Genomic DNA, 24,152 nt, shown 5'->3' on the forward strand with positions numbered 1-24,152 from the left:
GACTACAAGTGAGTTAGATACGCCAAACAGGACTACAAGTGAGTTAGATAGAGCCAAACAGGACTACAAGTGAGTTAGATAGAGCCAAACAGGACTACAAGTGAGTTAGATAGAGCCAAACAGGACTACCGTAAATTTCGGACTATAAGCCGCGACTTTTCCCCCATTTTTCGACCCTGTGGCTTATATAATGGTGCGGCTTATCTATGGATTTTTATAGCTAACGGCCACTAGGGGACTTCCTAAATCTAGGGATTTTACACCCGCGGCTTATAGTCCAGTGCGGCTTATATATGTACAAATCATTCAATTTAGCTGCTGCGGCTTATATTCAGGTGCGGCTTATAGAGCGAAAATTACGGTACAAGTGAGTTAGATACCTCTTCACGCACGCCAAACAGGACTACAAGTGAGTTAGATACAGTACCTCTTCACGCACGCCAAACAGGACTACAAGTGAGTTAGATACGCCAAACAGGACTACAAGTGAGTTAGATACGCCAAACAGGACTACAAGTGAGTTAGATAGTGAACTGGCGTGCAGCTTTTTGTGGGGCAGCGAGCTAACTTCTGTTTCCATGCAACAACAGTGTCTCACCACCAGTGGTGGAAAAAGTACTGAAATGTTTTACTTTAAGTAAAAGTATCAATACTGCAATGTAGAAGTACTCTGTTACAAGTAAAAGTCCGGAATTAAAATTTTACTTGAGTAAAATTACAAAAGTATTGGTATCAAAATGTACTTAAAGTACCAAAAGTAAAGTAAAAAAAACTAAAATATTTGAAAATAGCCGAGGTATAAAATAGGGCTGAAGTGGTTAATGTAATGTTTTATGTAATATATTTATATCTGAAAAGTAACTACTAACTGAAGTTTTCAAATAATTGTAGTGGAGTAAAAGTAAAAGTATAGACAATTGGAAATACTCCGGTAAAGTAAAAGTACCTCAAAATCGCACTTAAGGTACAGTACTTGAGTAAAAGTACTTAGTTACTTTACACCACTGCTCACCACCCTGTGTATCACTCTGAGAATTCCCCCCCCCCCCCCCACTCTGATAAGCACTTGGAATGTAGGAGTTGAGGCATTACATTTTGTTTGACTCGGTTCCACAGATAAATATTGTGAAAACAGCAGGTCTACAAGCTCTCAACGCCTCGCGTGAGCTTGTAGATCGGCTTTTATCAAAATTTCTTACATTACTTGACAATTTGGCCAATGTTTGACCAGTTTTTATAGTATAGTTTGTTGATTACTTTTGATGCAGTAATAATTTCCCTCTTTTTTGAGGTATTAAAAAGGTCTTAACTCATTGAGTGCCATTAACGTGTTTCACGTGTTTTTACCGCTATGGCTCAACGTGCCAATGACGTGTTTCACGTGTTTTTGAAAAAATAGTAAAAAAAAAAAAAAAGATACCCAAGATATCATCATCTGAAGATTTGCAGCTCCATCCACTCCTTGTTTAACTTAGAACTGAAAAAGGCTGTATCTCTCTTCCTAAGCACTTTTTGTTTTCTGTGAAAAAAACTCTGGCACTGGGACAACATAATATAGAAATATTTTTTGTTTATTCGTTTTTGTTCTTTTACATACTCATAAGTAGTAAAATTGAGTGCCAGAATTGCCAAACGTTTAAAAAAAAAAAAGATTCTGGCACTCAATGAGTTAAAAGTCCTTCAATTGTCACTTCATTGTCATCTGGGGACCCCCCAAAATCATGTGGGGACCCCCCTGAGGGTGGTTCTAGACAATTTATTATTGGTTCGTTATTCTTAATCCATCAAAAAGATATTTGTGTTGAATCACTTTTTGATGGATTAAAAATAACGAAGGACCATTTGGTCCTCACAAGTATAGTAACACAGCACACACGCCATCAGTTAGTGCCTTACAATAAAAACACCTAAGAACTCACAAGGCACTCCACGCTTTGCAATGCGTGTAACGCACATACTGGCTAATGGTGATGAATACTAATGGAATGATGATGATGGCAACACACACACACACACACACACACACACACACACACACACACACACACACACACACACACACACACACACACACATGTCGCCTTGAGGCAAGAATTGCCTCAAAGCTTGTTAGAAAATGGGGCCATGCATCATTTATTTCTGTCAACACGTACGTATTTTGCGGTCGTTAGATGATCTTATATGCTCCATTAGGACGTAAGGGTCCATTTGTACCCTGTATGCAGACCATGGTGAAGTTAGTTGCTGTTGCTTATGTTTATACTGACTGCAGAAACTGTCGGGCAGAAACCAGCTAACTCCATTTTGACGATTTTGCATTTTTTTCCCATAAATCAGTGCTATTGAACCCTTTACGTCTATGTGTTGGTAAAAAAAATATTGAACCAATGAAAAGTATTAAAAAGCTCCTAACTCGATGGCACGGTGGCGCAGTCGGTAGCGCTGTCGCCTCACAGCTAGAAGGTCCTGGGTTCAATTCCCGCCGGGGACGCTGTGGGGCGCTGGGGGCGTGTCTCCTCCTCCACGTCATCAGCGCCCATACCCTAGGTGGGGTTGGCGAAAGGGCCTACTCTGTGTGGAGTTTGCATGTTCTCCCCGTGTCTCTCAGGGTAGTTGATACCCTCACAAAAACATGTAGTAATCCTGGTCACTAAACTCCTCCCCCATGACAGCCGGGGCGCCTGATGGAGGGGAAGGGAACTGGTTGGAATAACGTGTTCCTTCCACGCGCTACGTCCAACCAGGGAAACTCCCTCCTGTCAGGTGACAAGAAGGTCAGTTGGCTCTCATGCATTGAAGGAGGCATGAGCTCGGCCCTGGCCTCCCTAGGCTGGTGAGGGGAGTGTAGTGCCCAGGATCACTTGGCACCGGGTGAAAAATAAGGGTTACAAAATCGTGGGATAATTTTTTTTTTTTTTAAAGCTCCTAACTCCACTTTTTGTTTATTTTTTTTCATTTCCTGAAAAATTAACATTTTGGAGTTTCTGCCGGACAGCTGTATCGAGCAAAACTAACCTATCTACAAGCTCACAATGCGTCACATCACGCTAGGGGTGTGCCGATACACTAATTTCACGAAACGATACGATACGACATTTGGCTCACAACTTCGATACGATTTCGATTCGATACGATACGCACTTTTTTTTATTATGAAAATATATGGAGGAGAAAAAAAGAAAATGCAAACAAATAATTCTGTTTTTGCATTATTCAGACATGCAAACTTGTAGCTTTTCAGCTACAATAGCCGTTTTGAATCCAAATAGTATGACACCTGAACCGAAAAAAAAAACATGTTGTCACTCTTTTCACTTCGGGGCCGTTTGCATGCCTGATTATTATGATTGTAAAAAAAAAAAAAAAAAAATCAAAAACGATATTTTTTTTTTCCAAAACGATACATATCGTCGCGAAAACGTATCGCGATATATCGCGGGACGATATATCGGCACACCCCTACATCACGCTGTAAGCTATTTTATATTCTTTTAAAAAAAGAAAGAAAAGGTTTTGGACATACAAGTTTTCCTCCCGACCGTGATGATTTCTCAGCGCACTTCTTATCATGTACTGTGTGTGTGTGTGTGTGTGTGTGTGTGTGTAGTCCAGAGAAGGCTCTGAAAGGCTCTCTCCAGCCGTACGAGGCGGCCTACCTCTCCAAGTCCTTGTCCCGCCTGTTTGATCCCATCAACCTGGTGTTCCCCATGGGAGGCCGCAACCCCCCCTCCAACGACGAACTGGACAGCATTATCAAGACCATCAGCAGGCATGTAGGCCACACACACATCCGTCTCACTCTGACATCACACCTTTACTGTCACAGCACAGGTCACTCTGACATCTCAGGTTTACAGGTGTAAAGAAGTGGCTGAAATTCATTTTTGCTCCATCGTTTTTGGGGGGATAATATTATATTATAGTGCAGGGGTCTTCAACAGGGGGTCCGGGACCCCTAGGGGGCCCTCAGAGTTACTACAGGGGGTCCGCCAAATCTTTATGTGATATGAATTTTTTGTTTTACCTTAACCACCTTGAACCCTAGCATCCCTTTTCTGAGGAGAACTTTAGCCAAAAATAGCAGATCTACAAGCTCACAACGCCTCGCAGCGCGAGGCGTTGTGAGCTTGTAGATCGGCTATTTTTGGCAAAGAGTTATAGGTGTAGAGGGGAAAAAGAGCAGCAAAAGTTGATCTGAAACACAATTTTATACAATAAAGAGGGGGTCCCCGCTTCATCGCTCTCTCAGCTAGGGGGTCCTTGGCCTGAAAACGTTGAAGACCCCTGTTATAGTGTGTATACAGTACATATATATATATATATGTATGTATATATAATATTATATTATGATATTTGGAGAGCAAGGAGAAAGCAAATCTATAAAGAAAAACATCACATGGATGCAACTGGGACGTATCATCAGTATTGTAGGGGTCAACAGGTGTTTTGGGTGGATTTGTTGGGCTTCGAACAGTAAATACATACACATAGCATATTAGCCTAATCCAGCTGAACGGTATGTAGACAAGGTTAGACATAAGGTGCATACGGTTAGACACAAAGGTGGCATCACTTCAAAAGGTCCACAAAGCAGCAACATATTGTCAGGTTCAAAATCATGACTTTGTCAGATCTGACCCTTTTACAAGTTTAATGTCTGACAATTTTAGTGAGGCAGTTTAGTCTCATTGCAATGAAACTCCTTTTTCCAGACAGGGCAGATAACACAGATGTTCATAACACAGTTCCAGATACTGTATAGAGTACTAGCACCTTTCATTCCATACAAAGCACTGTGCATGAAACATTTGTCACAGCAATTCCTGTTTTTCGTGCTTTCTGAGCAATTGGTTTTAGTCAGCGATGATCACTGTAATTCTTAATCTTGATTATTAAGGCTTAGCAAATGCATCTTTGTCTCCCGCTCATGCTAGTTATTTGGGCGGATGAATTATAAATATTTTGGAATAGAGAATGTCCAACATAGAGTGTAAATAGGCTTGGATTTATTAGTTCATACATAAATTAATTTCTTTATTGTGAGAACAAATCTAGAAGTCACAATGCTATCTCCATGTTTCACAGGCCCACGCAGGCAAACATTTTGTGAATAAATATACTATTTATATAAGGTTCACAAAATCAAACTAGTATGTACAGTAAGTATAACATTCACATGCCAAATAGAGAAACGTCAACACCTCGCATGTCCAGTAAAAAACGACTCGACTAGTAAATAAAGTGGAGCAGCAACACAAGGAAAACTGAGGGTTTTGTGGTACTGTTCATGTGTGTGTGGATTACAGATAGAACATGGAGAAACAAGTCGTACAAGTAGACAGGGTGTATCATTTATGTTATTGTATATTAAACGGTACTGTTTCCCTTCCAGTGAGCTGAATGTGGCATCAATAGATCCCAACCTCACTCTGGCTGTCGCCAAGAACGCCGCTAAGACCGTCCAACTCTTCTGTGTCAAGTCTGAACAGCTGGTGTGTATATTGTGTGTGTGTGTGTGTGTGTGTGTGTGTGTGTGTGTGTGTGTGTGTGTGTGTGTGTGTGTGTGTGTGTGTGTGTGTGTGTGTGTGTGTGTGTGTGTGTGTGTGTGTGTGTGTGTGTGTGTGTGTGTGTGTGTGTGTGTGTGTGTGTGTGTGTCTGTGTGTGTGTGTGTGTGTGTGCGCGCGTGCGCAAGCGCGCACGCTCATGTCATGTGATGCGGTTTCAAGTTTGACTTCAGTATAAAGAACAGGTGTCACAGTTTCAGTGTTAACCCATTGAGACCTGAAGCCGATTCTACATGTCTCCTAAATCTCAACAGTATTCTGAAAAACGTATGTTTCTATATCAGTGGTGCTCAATCTTTTTCATGTCAAGGACCCCCAGAAGTATGTGTATTTGTTTGCGGACCCCCATCAAAATATTTTGTTCCAGGGACCCCCAGAAGCAAATATTTGAGTTAAAAATGTTCACTTTAAAAATATATATATTCAAAGATTTGCACACATTTTCACAAATTTAAAAAAATAGCAGATCTACAAGCTCGTAGCGCGGCACTCGGTGCCGCGCTATGAGCTTGTATATCTGCTATTTTTGAATAGCCAAAGTGTATAATAATGCTTTTTAGCTCAAATCTAAAAATGACACAGTTCCAGGTCTTAATGGGTTAAAAGAAAGACTGCCAGGGGCGCTCGGGTGGCGCAGGGGTGGTAAAGTAGCTGCCCACCACCCTGGAGTCTGGTGGTTGGAGTCCATCGCGGTGCACTCGGCTTTGTCGAGCGTCTATACGAATTGGCCCATGTTCGAGAGAAGGGAAGCCGGGCGAGGAGGGTGATATTTGGCACTACACATACTCCTACGGGTACTCCTTCTAATGGGGAGTGTGGAAGAGAGGTGAAGAAGAGAGTGTTTAGGCAGGGTGGAACGGATGGAGCAAAGTGTCAGGAGTGATTTGTGACAGAAGGGTACCGGCAAGAGTGAGGGGGAAGATGTATAAGACGGTGTAGTGACACAAGCCATGCTCTACGGCTCGGAGACGGTGGCACTGACGAAAAGACAGGAGGTGGAGTTGAAGGTGGCAGAAAAAAAGAAAGAGGATGCTACGATTCTCTTTAGGAGCGACAAGGATTGACAGGATCAGAAATGACTACATTAGAAGGTTTGGGGATAGATAGAACAAGAGAGGTGAGGTTGAGATGGTTTGGGCACGGGCAGAGGAGAGATGAGCGGTACACTGGGAGAAGGATGCTGAAGATGGAGCTGCCAGGCAACTTAGAAGAGGAAGGCCAAAGAGGAGGTTTATGGATTCAGTGAGAGAGGACATGCAGTGACTGAAGAAGATGCAGAGAACAGAAGCAGATGGAAACAGATGATCCGCCGTGGCGACCCCCGATGGGAAGTATAGCCGAAAGAAGAAGAAGAAGAAGAAGACACATGCTCCTATGAGCTGGGGGCGGCACCTGTCAGCGGGGACTGTTGGGCGAGAGGAGTAGGACAAAGGCTCTACGTCCTCTCGGTGGGGGCTCCTAGCCTCCTACTTAGGCCTTTAAATTCCCTGAGGAACATAGGCCATTGGTGAAACTCATCCATCCTCTCCGGTCCTGTGTCCTCCGATCCAGTTGTTGCCGTGACAACATCTCCTGTTCTGTGGTCCTTCTCCAGGTGGCTCTAGGCCTTCCTCTCTTCCTCCTGCCTTGCGGGTTCCATGTTAGAGCCTGTTTTGTTATTGAACTATTTTGTCTTCAGGAATCAATTGGCATAATGACTAAATTGGTGAGGAAAAAGGGGTAAAAAGACAAAAATAAACCTGGCTATTTTCTAGAGCTATGCTGGGGGGGCAATGCTGGGTCTCTGCTCTGTATGCAACGTGTCTTGAGACAACTTGTTGTGATTCAAATTATAATAAAATTTAATTGAATTGTGTAAGGACAGCAGTGGCGGTCTATGACAAGCTATTTAAACTGTCTATAACATCAACTAATGAAGAACAGTCCCAAAACTACTCCCCCCTGTATTCTGTGTGTGTGTGTGTGTGTGTGTGTGTGTGTGTGTGTGTGTGTGTGTGTGTGTGTGTGTGTGTGTGTGTGTGTGTGTGTGTGTGTGTGTGTGTGTGTGTGTGTGTGTGTGTGTGTGTGTGTGTGTGTGTGTGTGTGTGTGTGTGTGTGTGTGTGTGTGTGTAGTTGAGTACCCAGGGTGATGCCAGTCAGGTCATTGGTCCACTAACTGATGGCCAGAGGAGAAACGTCGCAGTGGTCAACTCTCTGTACCGGCTGCAGCAGGCCGTCTCCAAGGTAAGCTGCTGTTAGGAAAGTCCTTCTCAAAGTTTAGAATTTCAAGGACCCCCATAACTCTGAGAACGTACAAGTTTCCTCCTGTAAGGGTCCCTCAAGGCTGCAGTTCTTAGGGATGCTAATTTAGCTTTTATTTTATGACCGAAAGCCGACCATCGTCAACGTTTAATTGCTTAGTTAACAACTAAGAATAAAATGTGCTATTTAGAACGGACAAATATCAGTGACTCACTCAGGGTGACCAATTAACACCTCGCCAGGACTGCACTTTCGGAGCATGTTATGATAAGCAACAGATATTGTGTTCTGTCTTGGCTCAATGGAACTAACGTACTAGTATACTTTAAGTTCCTATTTAGCGGTATTTTCTAGGTTTTAAAGAAACAAATACCATGCCCCCCCAACCCCCCCCTCCTCAACTCGAACCCTAACATGTTTTATTATCATTAAAATTGTCAGTGTTTTGCCAATTATTTGGGGACCGCCTTACATATCCTCACGTCCCACTGTTTTAGCCAGAGTGACCGTATGTACTGTAACTGTTCATGCTTCTGTTTCATAACATGTTGCTGATCAGAGCTGCATCTATGTGTGGAATGAGACTCCTGAATTATTCACCTACAGCGGTCACATGATCACACACATGCACACACACACACACACACACACACACACACACACACACACTCATGCGCGCATACGCTGGTTCCATCTGTCTTTTTGACACACCCACACACACTTCATTCATTCCACAATTAGCACGGCGTCAATCAATGCCAATACTCTGCAGGGTTGTGATAGCAGGAAGGGGTGTGTGTGTGTGTGTGTGTGTGTGTGTGTGTGTGTGTGTGTGTGTGTGTGTGTGTGTGTGTGTGTGTGTGTTGTGGGGAGGGGGGCTGCTGGAAGTCGAAATGAGGGAGTGAGAATGATCCACTTTTTCAACCTGTTTTTGGGTTGTCATTAATAGCTGAAATGGCTTCATAACACTTGTTGTAAATGTTTATAACAACTTGTAACAAGGTTTATGAAGTATTATAACTAAGTGCTGGTCACAATGCATTACGGAACAGCACATTACAACTACTACAACTTAGTCAGTTATAAAATGTCTTGACACTTTATTGTCAGTTACAAAGTGTCTTTCTTGACACTTTATAACTAAGTTATGTTAGTTAATTATAATGTGCTGTTCCGCATATCTTACGGTGCATTATGACCAGCACTTATATTACTTCATAAACCTTGTTCTAAGTTGTTATGCATAATTATAAACATTCATAATGAGTGTTATGAAGCCTTATAAGTGCATTATAAATGTGATTATAATGCATTATAGACCTGACCTTTAAGTAAAGTGTTAACGTGTCCCATCGTGATGTGTTATGAGCTTGTAGATCGGCTATTTTAAGGCTGTATAAAATAGTGGTTAAAGGAGAGATGAAGAAAGAGCTCTAGCGTTAAACAGTGGAGTAAAAATGGGTTCCCTCAACCTTCCCCCATTAAAGATGCATGGTGTGTCCCAGCGCAGTGGCCTGGGTGATTAACGGTGTCATAAAAAACGTTAAATATTTAAGCACAAGGTAACCAAATTCGTACTGTTTGAAAACGAAGCAAGAATGAATTTCCAGGCGCTCCGTTAGAAGGTCGGAGCTCCGAGGCATAGATGAAAACAGTAAATTAACCACTTTAACCGTCCATTATTCTGGGGGGAACATTAGCCCAAAAATAGCCGTAATATCTATAAGCTGACAACGCATCACGCTCTGACGCGTTGTGAGCTTGTAGATCGGCTATTTTTTGGCGAAGGAATTTGGCGTACAGGGAACACAGTGCAGTTGCAACTCGGGGCCGTTTTACTAAGAATAGAGGTTTTAAAGTGGTTAAACAAACAAGAGTCACGTGTGAGTCTCGTTTTGCCCCCTCCCGTTAACCCTTTGACCTGTGTTTTTTGTGACTCCTAGGTCATCTCGGGGCTGGGGTCGTGTCCGCCGGCTGCTGAACAGGCCCTCTCTGGCTCTCTGGAGGTAAAATGAACACCCTACATATTGTATACGTTACACGGCTACGCATACATGCTTTTTACATGACAGCCAAGGACAACAGGCAGCACTTTCTTCTTTATGTGTCCATTTACACTTAATGCTTTGCTTAACCCATTACGACCAGGAACACATCTCTGTCATTTTAGATTTCTTTGGCTATTCAAAAATAGCAGATATACAAGCTCAAGTGCCGCGCTATTAGCTTGTAGATCTGCTATTTTTGAAAAAATCATGACAATGTGTGCAAATCTTTGAATATATATATTTTTAAAGCCAACATTTGTAACTCAAATCTTTGCTTCTGGGGGGTCCCCTCCCTGGAACAAAATATTTTGAGATGGGGGTCCGCGGCCAAATACATGTAATTTTGGGGGTCCTTGACATGCAAAAGTTTGAGCAACCACTGATATTTAGCAAGTGTTTCAGAAAACGTATTTAGGAACTTATTTAGGATTTAGAAGACATTAACCCATTGATACCTGGAACGCATCTGTGTCACTTTAGATGTCTTTGGCTATTCAAAAATAGCAGATATACAAGCTCATAGCGCGGCACTGAGTGCCGCGCTACGAGCTTGTAGATCTGATATTTTTGAAAAATCGTAAAAAAAAATATGTTTTATATTTTTTTTCAAAAAACTAAACTTAATGACTTAATGGCCTCGCACTGTGTAGTGAGTTGTGAATGTGCTCTGGAGCCTTTTGACACCTCCACAAGGTCAAGTCGGAAGCTCTCACTTCAACATGCCATTGTAAGTTCACAAGCGTGCATGAACGAACACACACACACACACACACACACACACACACACACACACACACACACACACACACACACACCCATCCCGCACAAACACACAGGCCTGTTTGTAGGACATAAAGACCAGTCCACCTAAGTTCTTCATTTTTTTTGTTTTTTACTTTGCAGTCAAAGATCTTGCAGAGGAGATTGTACCAAAGATCAGGTTATCTGCTTCTGGCAGGGGCTTAATTGATGCATCACACGCACGCACGCACGCACGCGCACGCACACACACACACACACACACACACACACACACACACAGACATACAGAAAGAGGAAATATAAATAGCACAGTTAGACTATTCCCCTACAACCCAAGCCACACACACATACACACACACACACACACACACACACACACACACAGACTTGTCGGCAGGCATATTGAGTTTGCATTGATTGTCCCGGATGGAACAGCCGATAAGAGGATCAGAATGTCGGGGGCTGTGCTTATCCAACGTACGTACTAATGTGCCCGTAACATGCACGCACACATGCACGCACGCGCACGCACACACACACACACACACACACAAACCTCATTTATGCTTTTAACTTAAGTTGTGCCAGAGTCAGACGAGCATGTTACGTAAGTTCATACGTAATGCAATACCCAGTCTCCTCCTTTCACAGCTCATAATATGCACCTGTAACACAGTCAACGGTGGACAAAGTACTCAACTGCAGTACTTGAGTCAATGTATAGATACTCCTGGTCAAATATTACTCATCTACAAGGGAAAGTTGCTCACTCAAATACGTACTTGAGTTAAAGTACTGGAGTACTTTTTCAAAATATTTCATCACTTACGCTAACCCCGGAGTGAGTGTGTGTGTGTGTGTGTGTGTGTGTGTGTGTGTGTGTGTGTGTGTGTGTGTTTGTTCATGCACGCCCGTGAACTTACAATGGCATGTTGAAGTGAGAGCTTCGGACTTGACCTTGTGAGGTGTCAAAAGGCTCCAGAGCACATTCACAACTCACTACACAGTGCGAGGCCATTAATATTTTTTGTACTTCCATGTACTGTTGTTCTCATGTCTTACTAAATAAAGTACATCAATCAATCAATCCGTATTGTGAGAAAATAGCAGATCTACAGTAGATCGGCTATTTTCTGAGAAGATAGATATCACTATTATAGAGCCCTGAGGGACTCCAGTCAACAAAGTATAGGGTTTAAGTGGTTACTGTAAGTATTCTGAAGTACATGCTTTTAAAAATACTTGAAGGACCACTTCGCCCATTACCTATCTTCATATAATTGGTCCTCACTAATGCTCATTAATGCAATGAGCGTGCTGACACGTTGGAATGCCCTGCCCGAGGAGATAAGGTCTGTGCCCTGTTTGAAAACTCACCTTTATAAAGCTGCTGTTAACCCCCAACCCTCTTAGTTTGAATGTATATCTTGTTTTCTGTAATAGGCTCTATTCACAGCAGCCATATTATCACTTCCTTCACAGGTGTTACTAATGATACTAATGAAGGCTCTGTTCCATTTTAGTGTAGCACAGTGGTGTCCACGACCCCCATAACTCTGAGAGTGTACAAATGGAACCAAATGGACCCTTACGGGTCCATTTGGTTCCATTTGTACACTCTCAGAGTTACACACCTGTAAGGGGCCATTTGGAAGGTTTCCAGTGAGCCAACATGCACAATATCAGCACCCTGACTCTGTTTGACCAGAATGGAACAGAGCCTTCATTAGTATCATTGGTAACACCTGTGGATGTCTTCACAATATGGCTGCTGTGAATAGAGCCTATTGTTGGTTTGTGTTGTGGATTCTTCTGTCAAGCACTTTGTGACATTGTTCTTGTGAGGTGCTATGAAAAAAACATATATTCTTATAAAATGGCACCGGGGCTATGGACAGTTCAGAAACCTGCCTACCTTCAGAAACCTGCCGTGTCTACCTTCAAACAATATTTCTTACTTACGTTTTTTTTATTGATGACAATGTGTTCTACTGTATTTGAGCATGTTAACTTTCCAGTAAGAGAAAGGCTATAGTTTCTGTTAGCTTAGAATCCCCATCGATGATGTCATTGGTGGTAGGCAGGTTTCTGAACTGTCCACAGCCCACCAATGAGACACAGAATGAGTACATGGGAATTGTGCACAATTATCTTTATATAACTGGTCCTCATTCATGCTCTTATAATGAGCATGAATGAAGACCAGTTATATAAATATAAGGTTGAACAGTGGCGAGGTGCTCCTTTATGTATATAAAAAGAACAAATTACAAAGTACATGTTCTTGTTAATATCAATGCATGGCTGTAAGATTTTCCAGGAATGTTCAAAAACAATAACACTAATAGTGAAAACAGCAGCTCTACAAGCTCACAATGCATCACATCGCATACACACAAGCTTATATTATATCTGCTATTTTCACTATGCTTTAATTGGCATAAGTGGTTAATTCATAATGTACTAGAAATGTAGTGGAGTCAAAAGTACAATACGATATAATCCAAAAAATACAAATACTCAAGTTACTCACACAAGAAATGTACTTAGCCACTTAAATCCCAGCATCAGTATTATGGGGGAAATAGCAGATCTACAAGCTTGTAGATCGGCTATGTTCAGCGACGATATTTAATGTAGAGCGAAAACAGACAAGTCACTAGTATAGAGCCCTGTGGGATTCCGCACAACCATATAGGGCAGGGGTCTTCAACGTTTTCAGGCCAAGGACCCCCTAGCTGAGAGAAAGATGAAGCAGGGACCCCCTACTCTATATTGTATAAAATTGTGTTTCAGATTAAAGTTTTTTTTTTACTTAGTCTGCTCTTTTTTCCCTCTACACCTACAGCCTCTTTGCCAAAAATAGCAGATCTACAAGCTCTCAACGCCTCGCGCTGCGAGGCGTTGAGAGCTTGTAGATCTGCTATTTTCGGCTAATGTTCACCTCAGAAAAGGAATTCTTGGGTTCGAGTGGTTAATGTAAAAAAACTCAATCCTATCACACAAAGATTTTGCGGACCCCCTGTAGCAACTCTGAGGACCCCCTAGGGGTCCCGGACCCCCTGTTGAAGACCCCTGATATAGGGTTTCTGTGCAGAACTCAAGGCAATGCACTTTGTTACTGTCCACCACGTAACGCAGTGCTCGTCAAATGCCACGCCGTCGGCCAATCACGCACCAGCCGTTCCCTGAAATAGCCACCCGTTGAGTTGCTGTGGCAACCGCGATGACCTGAAGACATAGTTGTTGGGGAGAGAAAAAAAAAAGGACCACTTCGCCCATTTTCAACCTATGTATAATTGGTCCTCACTAGATGCTCATTATAAAATGGCTCAATTTCTGTCTATGCAAACTCTGTCTCAGGGGGGGGGGGGGGGGGCTGTGGACAGAATTGTTATTAATGCAACATGGCAACAACAATGGCTTCTATTTCAGCATGGTAACTTTCCAGGAAGATAAAGGCTGTAGTTTCTGTTAAATAACTTGGAATTCTCATGTCCATATCCCATCAATACCTACCAGAGTGAGTAGACAGAAGAAATGATGCCATCTTATAATGAACATCAGTGAGGACCAATTATATGAAGATAAGGTTGAAATGGGTCATGTGCTCTTTTAATTTGGTTGTGTGGTGGCTCTGCTGTGGCTGTCTGGGAGCTGGGAGCTGGGGTTGGGCTTCAGAAGACTTTAGTTTGCCCTTTTCTGGGTGTAAGTATTGGCAGTGGTGGAAGAAGTACTCATATTATTATTATTATTATTTTAGTATTTACTGTAAGTAAAAGTAGCAATACCACAATGTAGACATTTTATAGTAAAAGTACAAAAGTGTTGGCATCAAAATACCTAAAGTACCAAAAGTAAGTCCTCATGCATCAAAATATTTCAAAATGTGTTCAAAATATTTCGAAAATAGGAGATCTATAACTTGATAGCTTTAGTTGCAATCTTTAGAAAATGGCAGATCTACAAGTTTACAACAATTCGCTTCGTGACAGCATTGTGATCAGATTTTTTTCAAATGGCCAATAGGGCTTAACTTAAAGGGGTGGCAGTGGCTCAGGGGTAGAGTGGCCAGTAGAGCGGCCGGATGGGAATCGCAAGGTTCCCAGTTCGGTCCCGGGCTCCCCCAGAGTTAGTGTCGATGTGTCCTTGAGCAAGACGCTGAACAACTAATTGCTCCCGATGCGCAGGTTGGTGCCTTACATGGTTTCCTCCACCATCGATGTATGAATGTGTGTGTGAATGGGTGAATGTAATGCACAATCTATGTAAAGCGCTTCTGATAAAAAGCACCATTTACCATTTACCATTAACTGGTTAACTCATTCACTGCCTGAATTATTGCTTGCCGCGTTTGCCCACTGCCAGAGATTTTTCATTGAAAAAAAAGTACTCAGGAGCCGAGATACAGAATTTTTAAGTTTTAAGTTAACAAGGAAGTGGATGGGAGTCTAGATCTTCGAAAAATCATATCTCCTTGGTCTTTGGGTCAAATTAAATAAATAAATAAATAAATAAAACGTTTTTTTTTTTACGTCAGTGGCAGCATTGGTAAACGGGAATAATTACGTTTATTACGTCAGTGGCAGTGAATGAGTTAATGTATGTTTTGCAATAATAATCTAAATCTATAAGGTAACTTGTAACTAAAGCTATCACACATTTGCTCTGAGATGTACAGTAGTGGAGCAGAAGTATAAAGCATTGAAAAATGTACATACTCAAGTAAGTAAAAGAACCTCAAAACTGTACTTAATACAGTACTTGAGTAAATGTACTGAGGTACCTTCCACCACTGGGTATTGGCCTGATTCTGCTCTGCGGTATCTGTGCCGCAGAGCTTGCTGTGATGCGATTTTTCAACGTCTGTATTGTTTATATATATATATATATTTAAATGTCCTTCCCTCTAGGACACTGGTTCCCCTGGGTCCCCAAATGATTTTGGGGGGTCCCCAGATGATCATTGTTTTCTCACTCAACAGTAAACAAACCAACATACAGTATAAGTGTATAAAGGGTATCTGCACATTTCTTAAGTGACAATGTAAGGATTTTAAGGCCTTTTTAATACCTCTAAAATAAAAAGTACCATGTCAAAAGTAATCAACAAACTATACTATACTATAACAATTGTCAATTATTACCTACGAAAGCGGCATTTTTTTTTAGAATAGACGATCTACAAGCTATTTTCACAAAATGTATCTGTGGAACCAAGTCAAACTAAAGTTAATGCCTCAACTGATATATACTGTAGATATGCGATTTTCACTATATTTGGTTTATTCAGTGGTTAATAGTGGTTAATTCATAATGTACTTTTTTCCCTTCCTAGAAATGTAGTGGAATCAAAAGTACAATACAATATATTTTAGTGGAGTGAATTTCCTTGAAAAAAAAACAAAAAACTAAAATAGGATACATAAAAAAGGGTCTGCATCTCAAAAACGGGTCCAGACTCAATAAAATAGACTTATTCATGATGCATCTGCACTGACCTTACTGTACATTGCTGTCTGGATGAGAAAGTCACTGCTAGCCATGGAGCTGGATTAGCCTCTTGAGGAGAACCTGACCAATTCCTTTCATACTAGGCTGTATACTAGAGATTAGATTGCATACTAGAACGTCAATGTCCTGTACAGTTCATACTGTATAGTACAGCAGGGCTTCTCAACCTTTTCAGGCTGTGAGCCCACAAAATAATCATATTTGAACTGGGGACCCCCTACCCTGACAAGCACTTGGAATTCAGGAGTTGAGGCATTCAATTTTGTTTTATTCGGTTCCACAGATAATGTGAAAATAGCAGATCTACTTGCTCGTTGTGAGCTTGTAGATCAGCTATTTTCAAAATGTTTTCTTCTTTCTTATATTATTTGACATGTTTGACCAGTTTTTATAGTATAGTTTGTTGATTACTTTTGATGCAGTAATGGTCTTTTTTCTTTCTTTTCTTTTTTTCTAGGTCTTAAAAGTCCTTAAATTGTCACTTCACTCTCATCTGGGGACCTCCCCCAAAATCATGTGGGGACCCACAGGTTGAGAACCACTGTAACTACAGAACCTCAATGTCGTACACTGTTCAGCTAACTGTGTGTGTGTGTGTGTGTGTGTGTGTGTGTGTGTGTGTGTGTGTGTGTGTGTGTGTGTGTGTATTCATCAGGGAGTGCAGGCCCTGATGAGCAGTGCGGTGCAGCCTCTACTGCAGTCCGTCAGTGACTCCATAGAAGCCATCATCATCACGTTGCACCAGGAGGACTTCTCTGGGTCAGGACACACAGCCTCATGCACGCACACGATTTTCTCGCGATTTTCTTACCTTTTCAAGTAGTCACAGAATATTTATCTCCAGTATGATCGATCCCCTGATGGTTGCTAATCACGGAGGTTTTCACTATGCTTCTGTGAAGAAAAACAAATGTCATCGCAATTCCCGTTCGCTTGTTATACCCAGTTGAAAATAGCATGTTTTGCTCAAAAATACATAGTAAAACACAGGAGCAGAGATTCAGAATATTTCCCTAATATTTTAACCAGGAAGTGAATGGAGCAGTAAATCTTTGGATCGCGTTATCTCCTGGTTCTGTGTGAGAAAAAAAAAAATATATATATATATATATATATATTTATTATTATTATTATTATTTATTTATTTAAGAGACGTCATTGGCGGTGTGGGCTTACAAAAACAGCCGTCAAAAGACGTCATTGGCAGGGAATGAGTTAAATTGCATTTTATATTTTTCCATTTGCTGTACATGTACAGGTACAGTAGTTGATGTAAAGGCTCTTGTGTATCTTAGCTGGACATTCAAATACGATATACAGTATAATTTACAGTATACTACTTAGATACATCTTTGAGATACATTCGATGAACGCCATCATCTCATTTGCTCGTGATAATTATGACATGCAGTCAAAACGGAACACTGACAAAGTCGTATTGACGTGGCAATCCTCCCGACAGCAGCTTGTAATCTGTATCGACACAGTCTAAGCCTCCATGTGATCGGATATTGAGCGTGTGTGTGTGTGTGTGTGTGTGTGTGTTTGTGTCTGTGCGTGTCTCCTGCAGGTCCCTGACCAGCCCCGATAAGCCTGACGTCCCCTGCTCCCTGTACATGAAGGAGCTTCAGGGGTTCATCTCCAGGGTGATGGCCGACTACTTCTGTCACTTCCAGTGCGTGGACTTCATCTATGACAACACGGAGGCCATCGCCCAGCGCGCCATCCTGCTGTTCCTGCGCCACGCCAGCCTGCTGCGGCCGCTCGGCGAGGGAGGCAAGATGAGACTGGCCGCCGACTTTGCACAGGTGAGGGACGGGTTCCTCCTCCGGGGTCGGTGCGCACATGTGGAAGTACATTTACTCAAGTACTGTACTTAACCCATTAAGACCTGGAACTGTGTCATTTTTAGATTTGAGCTAAAAAGCATTATTTTACACTTTGGGCTATTCAAAAATAGCAGATCTACAAGCTCGTGTACGAGCTTGTAGATCTGCCATTTTTGAAAAATCGTTAAAATGTGTGCAAATCTTTGAATAGATATATTTTTAAAGCGAACATTTTTAACTCAAATCTTTGCTTCTGGGGGGTCCCTGGAACAAGATATTTTGATGGGGGTCCACGGCCAAATACATATCATTTTGGGGGTCCTTGACATGAAAAAGATTGAGCAGCACTGATATAGAAACATACGTTTTTCAGAAAACTGTTGGGATTTAGGAGACATGTAGAATCGGCATCAGGTCTCAATGGGTTAAGTATGATTTTGTGGTACTTTTACTTTAATTGAGTGTGTCCGTTTTTTCTATCTCATTGCCTGAGGTTTGTGGTTTCAAACGTTTCCATGCCAAGGACCCAGGGGTCATCAATGTGTCCACACACGGACAAACGTGTCCGTGGCAAATCTTTGATTAGAAAAATGTATTACTAGAGCCAGTATACAGTGGCTGGCTTGCCAGTCTCCAGGTTTTCTTCAGAATTGATAGGACACGTATTTAATGAATGCAGAAATACCAGTGGTGTAAAGTAAAAAAGTACAAGTACTTGCAATACTTGTATACTTTATTTGAGTTTGTATCCTATTCATCACTACTTTCACTGTAACTTCAATACATTTAAAATATGAAAATTATTATTTTACTCTTCTATTATTGGACTCCTCGTTTCTCAAATTAATATAATTGCAAGTCTCTCATCATCTAGATATTGGATTATCCACACTGTTCATATTCACAACAGGCACTCTCATCAAGACAAGATGCCTGCTGTCCATTGTTGTATGCTGGTGATGTATAAAATAGGTTCAAAGTGGTTACACTGATTTTGATGCAGATGCAGTTTTGCTGGGGACCCCCTGGAACCCACTCAAGGACCCCTGGGGGTCCCCAGACCCCACTTTGAGAACCAAACAAAAAAAAAATCTTCCATGCCAATGAATGACCTGATTTTAACTTAGTTAATAGGATAAGAGCTGCGTTTCCAAAATGTCCTTAGACATTAACACTCTAATAAAGACACTGCCAGACAGGTATTCAAACCTTATTAAACCAGGTACCAAACAGTGGCGGATGTGCCTAATGACTGGGCCTGGAAAAATCTGTCTGAGCCCGAGTTTTTTAAGCTTAGATAGTATAACGACTGACAATTCTTCTCGCTGTCTCTGATTGTCTTTAATGCTTTGAAAGGTTCAAAGCCATCAGTTCAATTTACAAAGTGAAGTGAAGTACAGAGATGGCCATGAAAATAATGATAATAAACTTGACTTTTACATATTGCTCCATCTACGCCTTCCTTCTTAATATCTTAATAAAATAAAATAAACTACTAGGAATGAGGACTAACCACTCTCCCTCTTTAAAAACACAGCAGAACACAGTGTTCTCCATCGTGTCTACTGGACTAGTAGAATGTACATTTAGGGCTGTGTTTCTGGTCATATTATTGACCACTCATTTTGTATGTCCGTGGCAAACATTTTGTTTGTTGAAAATGTCCATCCCAGGCCGGATGTTGATGACCCCTGCAAGGACCCCATAGCCATAGCCTGTTGTAGCTGAGGCCAATGGCTATTTTTTTTTTTTTTTTACAATAATGCCATGCCACAATAATGCCATGCCCAAACTGGCACAATAAAGTTTTTTTTTAAATTATTATTATGTTGTTTTTGTTGTCATTATCATGATTAATAATCATAATAATAATTATTGTCATTATTAGTAGTAGCAGTATTTATTTGTGTGTGTGTGTGTGTGTGTGTGTGTGTGTGTGTGTGTGTGTGTGTGTGTGTGTGTGTGTGTGTGTGTGTGTGTGTGTGCGTGTGTGCGCGTGTGTGTGCGTACGTGCGCGTGCGTGCGTGCGTGCATCCTTCAGATGGAGCTGGCAGTGGCTCCAATGTGCAGGCGAGTGTCTGAGTTGGGGAAACCTTACCGTATGTTACGCTCCTTCAGGTGTGTATTTTATGTAGTGAGATGTGTGAAAAATAAATATTCATATAGTAGTGCTATAGATAGTATGTACATGAGAACAATAATGATAATAATAGCAGCACTATGTCAAATAGAGGCGTTGTCATTTGCCTTTACGTACTTGCGTGGAGTATGTTCCAAGCTTTAGGCTTTTCAGTAGTCTGTAGCCTAACACAAAAAATGCATGTGTGCGTGTGTGTGTGTGTGTGTGCGCGCGGCAGGCCCCTGCTGTTTCAGACCAGTGAGTTGATAGCCAGCAGTCCGGTCGTTGGAGACCTGATCCCCTACAGCACTCTGCTGCACTTCTTCTTCACAAGAGCCCCTCCTGAGCTGAAGGCCCCTCACCAGGTACTCTACTCTACTACTCAGCCACTTACAACACTTCTTCTTCAAAAAAAGAAAGAAATCTCATCCTTGCACAGACTCTGTGGCCCTTGGTCCATGTTGAGCGAGAGCACCTGCTCCCCTCTGTCTCCAACACTGTGTTGCTTAGAGCTTTCCCGTCAGTTGAATAAAGGTTAAATGTTCCAAAATGATGTGTGTATATTCACCTACGCCAGGGGTCTTCAACAGGGGGTCCGGGACCCATAGGGGGTCCTCAGAGTTACTATAGGGGGTCCGCCAAATCTTTGTGTGATAGGATTTCGTTTTTTTACATTAACCACTTGAACCCTAGAATTCCTTTTCTGAGGGGAACATTAGCCAAAAACAGCAGATCTACAAGCTCTCAACGCCTCGCGAGCTTGTAGATCGGCTATTTTTGGCAAAGAGGCTATAGGTGTAGAGGGAAAAAAGAGCAGACTAAGTACAAAAAAAAACATATCTCATCTGAAACACAATTTTATACAATATAGAGTAGGGGGTCCCATGTGTCGCGATGCGACACATTTTTAGCTTGTAGATCTGCTATTTTCAAAAGATTTTTAAACATCTATATACATTTAAAACTTGTGGAATGGGAGATTCTGCATAATGAGTACTTTCTACTTTTGGTGCTTTTAAGTACATTTTGATACCAATACTTTTGTACTTTTACTCAATTATATTTTAAATTCTGGACTTTTACTTGTAACAGAGTGTTTTCTACATTGCAGTATTGATACTTTTACTCAAGTAAAAAAAAAAAAGTACTTTTTCCACCACTGGTACTACTTGCCCAACTGTAACAGATCCCACTGTTAGTCCTCGTCTGTTTTCATCACGGCACATTCTTCACTCATGAGTCCAGTGTTGCTGGGTAGAGTTTGTTTATTTGTGAGAATGCCTTTTAGTTCCATAATGCAAATGAGATTTCCTTTGTGGAGCGTGAGAGTGTGGATTTGAACTTTGAGGCCTGTCTCCACACAGAGGGCAGAGTGGTCTATTGCCCGCTACTCCCAGTGGATGGATGACCATCCTTCTGAGAAGGACAGACTGACCCTCATCAGGTAGGCTACCCTACCCTTCTTCCACTGACTTACAATCATAAACATGTAATAAAGTAACTGTTTCCAACCTGTGGGCTGTGGGGGATATTGCAAGTGGGGCCCCAAATAAATGACAAAACAATAAGATTTTATTGATGATATAACATTCATTTAAAAATGTAAAAGAAATGTCATGGTATTTTTATTTATTTTTTTAAGCCTTGAAAATGTTGTTTTCATAATGATACCGATAAACTGGAACTTATGTGTGTTCCATTGATCCAAGCCGGGAACACAATCGATTGATTGACCGTCGGGAACACAATCGATTGATTGAGCCTTAACTCATTAAGACCTGGAACTGTGTCATTTTTAGATTTGAGCTAAAAAGCATTATTTTACACTTTGGCTATTCAAAAATAGCAGATATACAAGCTCATAGTGCAGCACCGAGTGTCGCGCTATGAGCTTGTAGATCTGCTATTTTTGAAAAATCGTGAAAATGTGTGCAAATCTTTCAATATATATATTTTTAAAGTGAACATTTTTAACTCAAATCTTTGCTTCTGGGGGGTCCCTGGAACAAAATATTTTGATGGGGGTCCCCGGCCAAATGCATATAATTTTGGGGGTCCTTTTCATGAAAATGATTGAGCACCACTGATATAGAAACATACATTTTTCAGAATACTGTTGAGATTTAGGAGACATGTAGAATCGGCTTCAGGTCTCAATGGGTTAAAAATGTAAAAGAAATGTCATGGTATTTATTTATTTTTTTAATCCTTGAAAATGTTGTTTTCATAATGATACCGATGAACTGGAACTTATACTATGTTAGTACCATTGATCCAAGCCGGGAACACAATCGATTGATTGAGCCTTAAAAGAGACGTGTTCTGAAAATGCACGCGGCCCAGCACATCTGACCACTTAACACGTGTTAAGTGGTCAGATGTGCTGGGCCGCAAAACACTTTTGAGATTTTCAAGTGGGCCCTTATCTAGAAAAGGTTGAGAACCACTGAGCAAAAGCATGTGGAGGAAATCTGGAATTGTGGATGGCGTGTATCCTGCTAAGTCGAGTTAAGTGTGGCGACGGAGCGGCCCCTGGTGGTTAAAATATAGCAATGCGGATTATACATTTCTCTCTCTGGTGGGTTTTATTTATTTCTTTTATTACTTTTACTGTTGTTGTTGTTATTGTTATTTTCTTTGAACATGAAGCGGAAATGTTCGGGTTGCGTATACAATTGTTTTTTTTTATTTTAATTTTATTGCTATTACTGTTCGGGTTGCGTATACAATTGTAATAATTGTAAGAAAGAGTTGATAGATTTTGTCTTGGCGAGAGGGGGGTAGAAGTTTACACGTACATCCTACTTTTCAAAACATTGTTGTTTTGTCACACGTGTTTTTTGTTTGTTTTGTGTTTTATTTGTTTAATTTATGTTAGAAATAAACTCATTCATTCTCTCTTTCTCTCTCTCTCTCTCTCTCTCTCTCTCAGGGGAGCGCTGGAGGCCTATGTCCAGTCCGTGAGAGCTCGCCAGGGGAAAGAGTTTGCGCCCATCTATCCCATCATGCTCCAGCTGTTACAGAGAGCCACCAGTGGTCCCCAGGAGGCCAGAGCATGAACGCACTAGAGCTGCTGGGCCGTTCACACCCAGCACTATAACTACAGTATATCGTTCACCGTTGTCTGTCTATTTCATACAGTAGTCGTGGTGTGGACTCTGCCATTGTCTTGAGTTATAACAGATACTCAATACCCGGACAAGAGCTGCGGGAAGCAGGGGTGGGACTGTCTGACACTGGGCCAGTATATATCGTCTCTGGCAGGTGGAAACCTATGCCCAAAACCGTTACTTTTCAGGAGAATGGAACGAAAAAGTTCAGAAATAGTGACGCATTGTGAGCTTGTAGATCTGCTATTTTCACTATTTTTGCTTGAAACTCTTATATGAAAAAGTAGGACATTAACCCATTTAGACCTGAGGCCGATTCTAAAAACGCCTTCTAAAACCTGACCTAAGGTTTCTGAAAAACTTCAAATATTTATTCAAAGATTCAGAAAAAAATATGTTGCTATATACTGTACATAGCAACAACTACCGCAAAAGGGGTTCCCGGATTGAAAGGTATAGTTACGTAAAAGGGTTCCCGGTCTAAATCGGTTAAATGACGGAGAAAAAAAGATACGTTGGAGATACGTTTCTGCCCGACAGCGACGATATGCAGCCCACCAAATGCCACCCTCAAGGTGGAGGAATATGCGACCCCTGAGAGGTTTGCCCACTGGGAGAAGGTTGGACACGATTATGGGCTTTGTCTACACGCAGTGGTGGAAAAAGTACTCAAATTCTTTACTTAAGTAAAAGTACCAATTCTACAATATAAAAATACTCAAAGTAAAAGTACAGAATAAAAAATGTACTTGAGTAAAAGTACAGAAGTATTGGCATCAAAATGTACTTGAAGTACCAAAAGTAAAAGTACTAAAATATTTGAAAATAGCAGATCTACAAGCTCACAACGCGTCGCGATGCGACGCGTTGTGAGCTTGTAGATCTGCTATTTTCAAATAGCCTATGTATAAAATAGGACTAAAGTGGTTAAAGTATGTTTCATAATGTACAATTTTATATCTAAA

General features: G+C 41.3%; 1 protein-coding gene across 1 annotated transcript in view; it reads left to right on the top strand.

Moving 5' to 3' along the window:
• The window catches only part of cog5 (component of oligomeric golgi complex 5), an 89,870-nt gene that overhangs the window by 64,987 nt on the left and 731 nt on the right, over positions 1-24,152 (top strand). The window contains exons 13-22 of the mRNA XM_084050069.1: positions 3,608-3,773; positions 5,397-5,492; positions 7,677-7,787; positions 9,749-9,811; positions 16,785-16,888; positions 17,700-17,937; positions 20,000-20,076; positions 20,316-20,442; positions 21,442-21,521; positions 23,010-23,843. Coding sequence (XP_083906195.1) covers positions 3,608-3,773; positions 5,397-5,492; positions 7,677-7,787; positions 9,749-9,811; positions 16,785-16,888; positions 17,700-17,937; positions 20,000-20,076; positions 20,316-20,442; positions 21,442-21,521; positions 23,010-23,136 — 1,189 coding nt within the window. The 3' untranslated portion in view covers positions 23,137-23,843. The remainder of the gene's footprint in view (positions 1-3,607; positions 3,774-5,396; positions 5,493-7,676; positions 7,788-9,748; positions 9,812-16,784; positions 16,889-17,699; positions 17,938-19,999; positions 20,077-20,315; positions 20,443-21,441; positions 21,522-23,009; positions 23,844-24,152) is intronic.

This window comes from Gymnoscopelus microlampas (genome assembly GCF_963454915.1).
Source record: "Gymnoscopelus microlampas genome assembly, chromosome: 23".
Classification (NCBI taxonomy): Eukaryota; Metazoa; Chordata; class Actinopteri; order Myctophiformes; family Myctophidae; genus Gymnoscopelus; species Gymnoscopelus microlampas.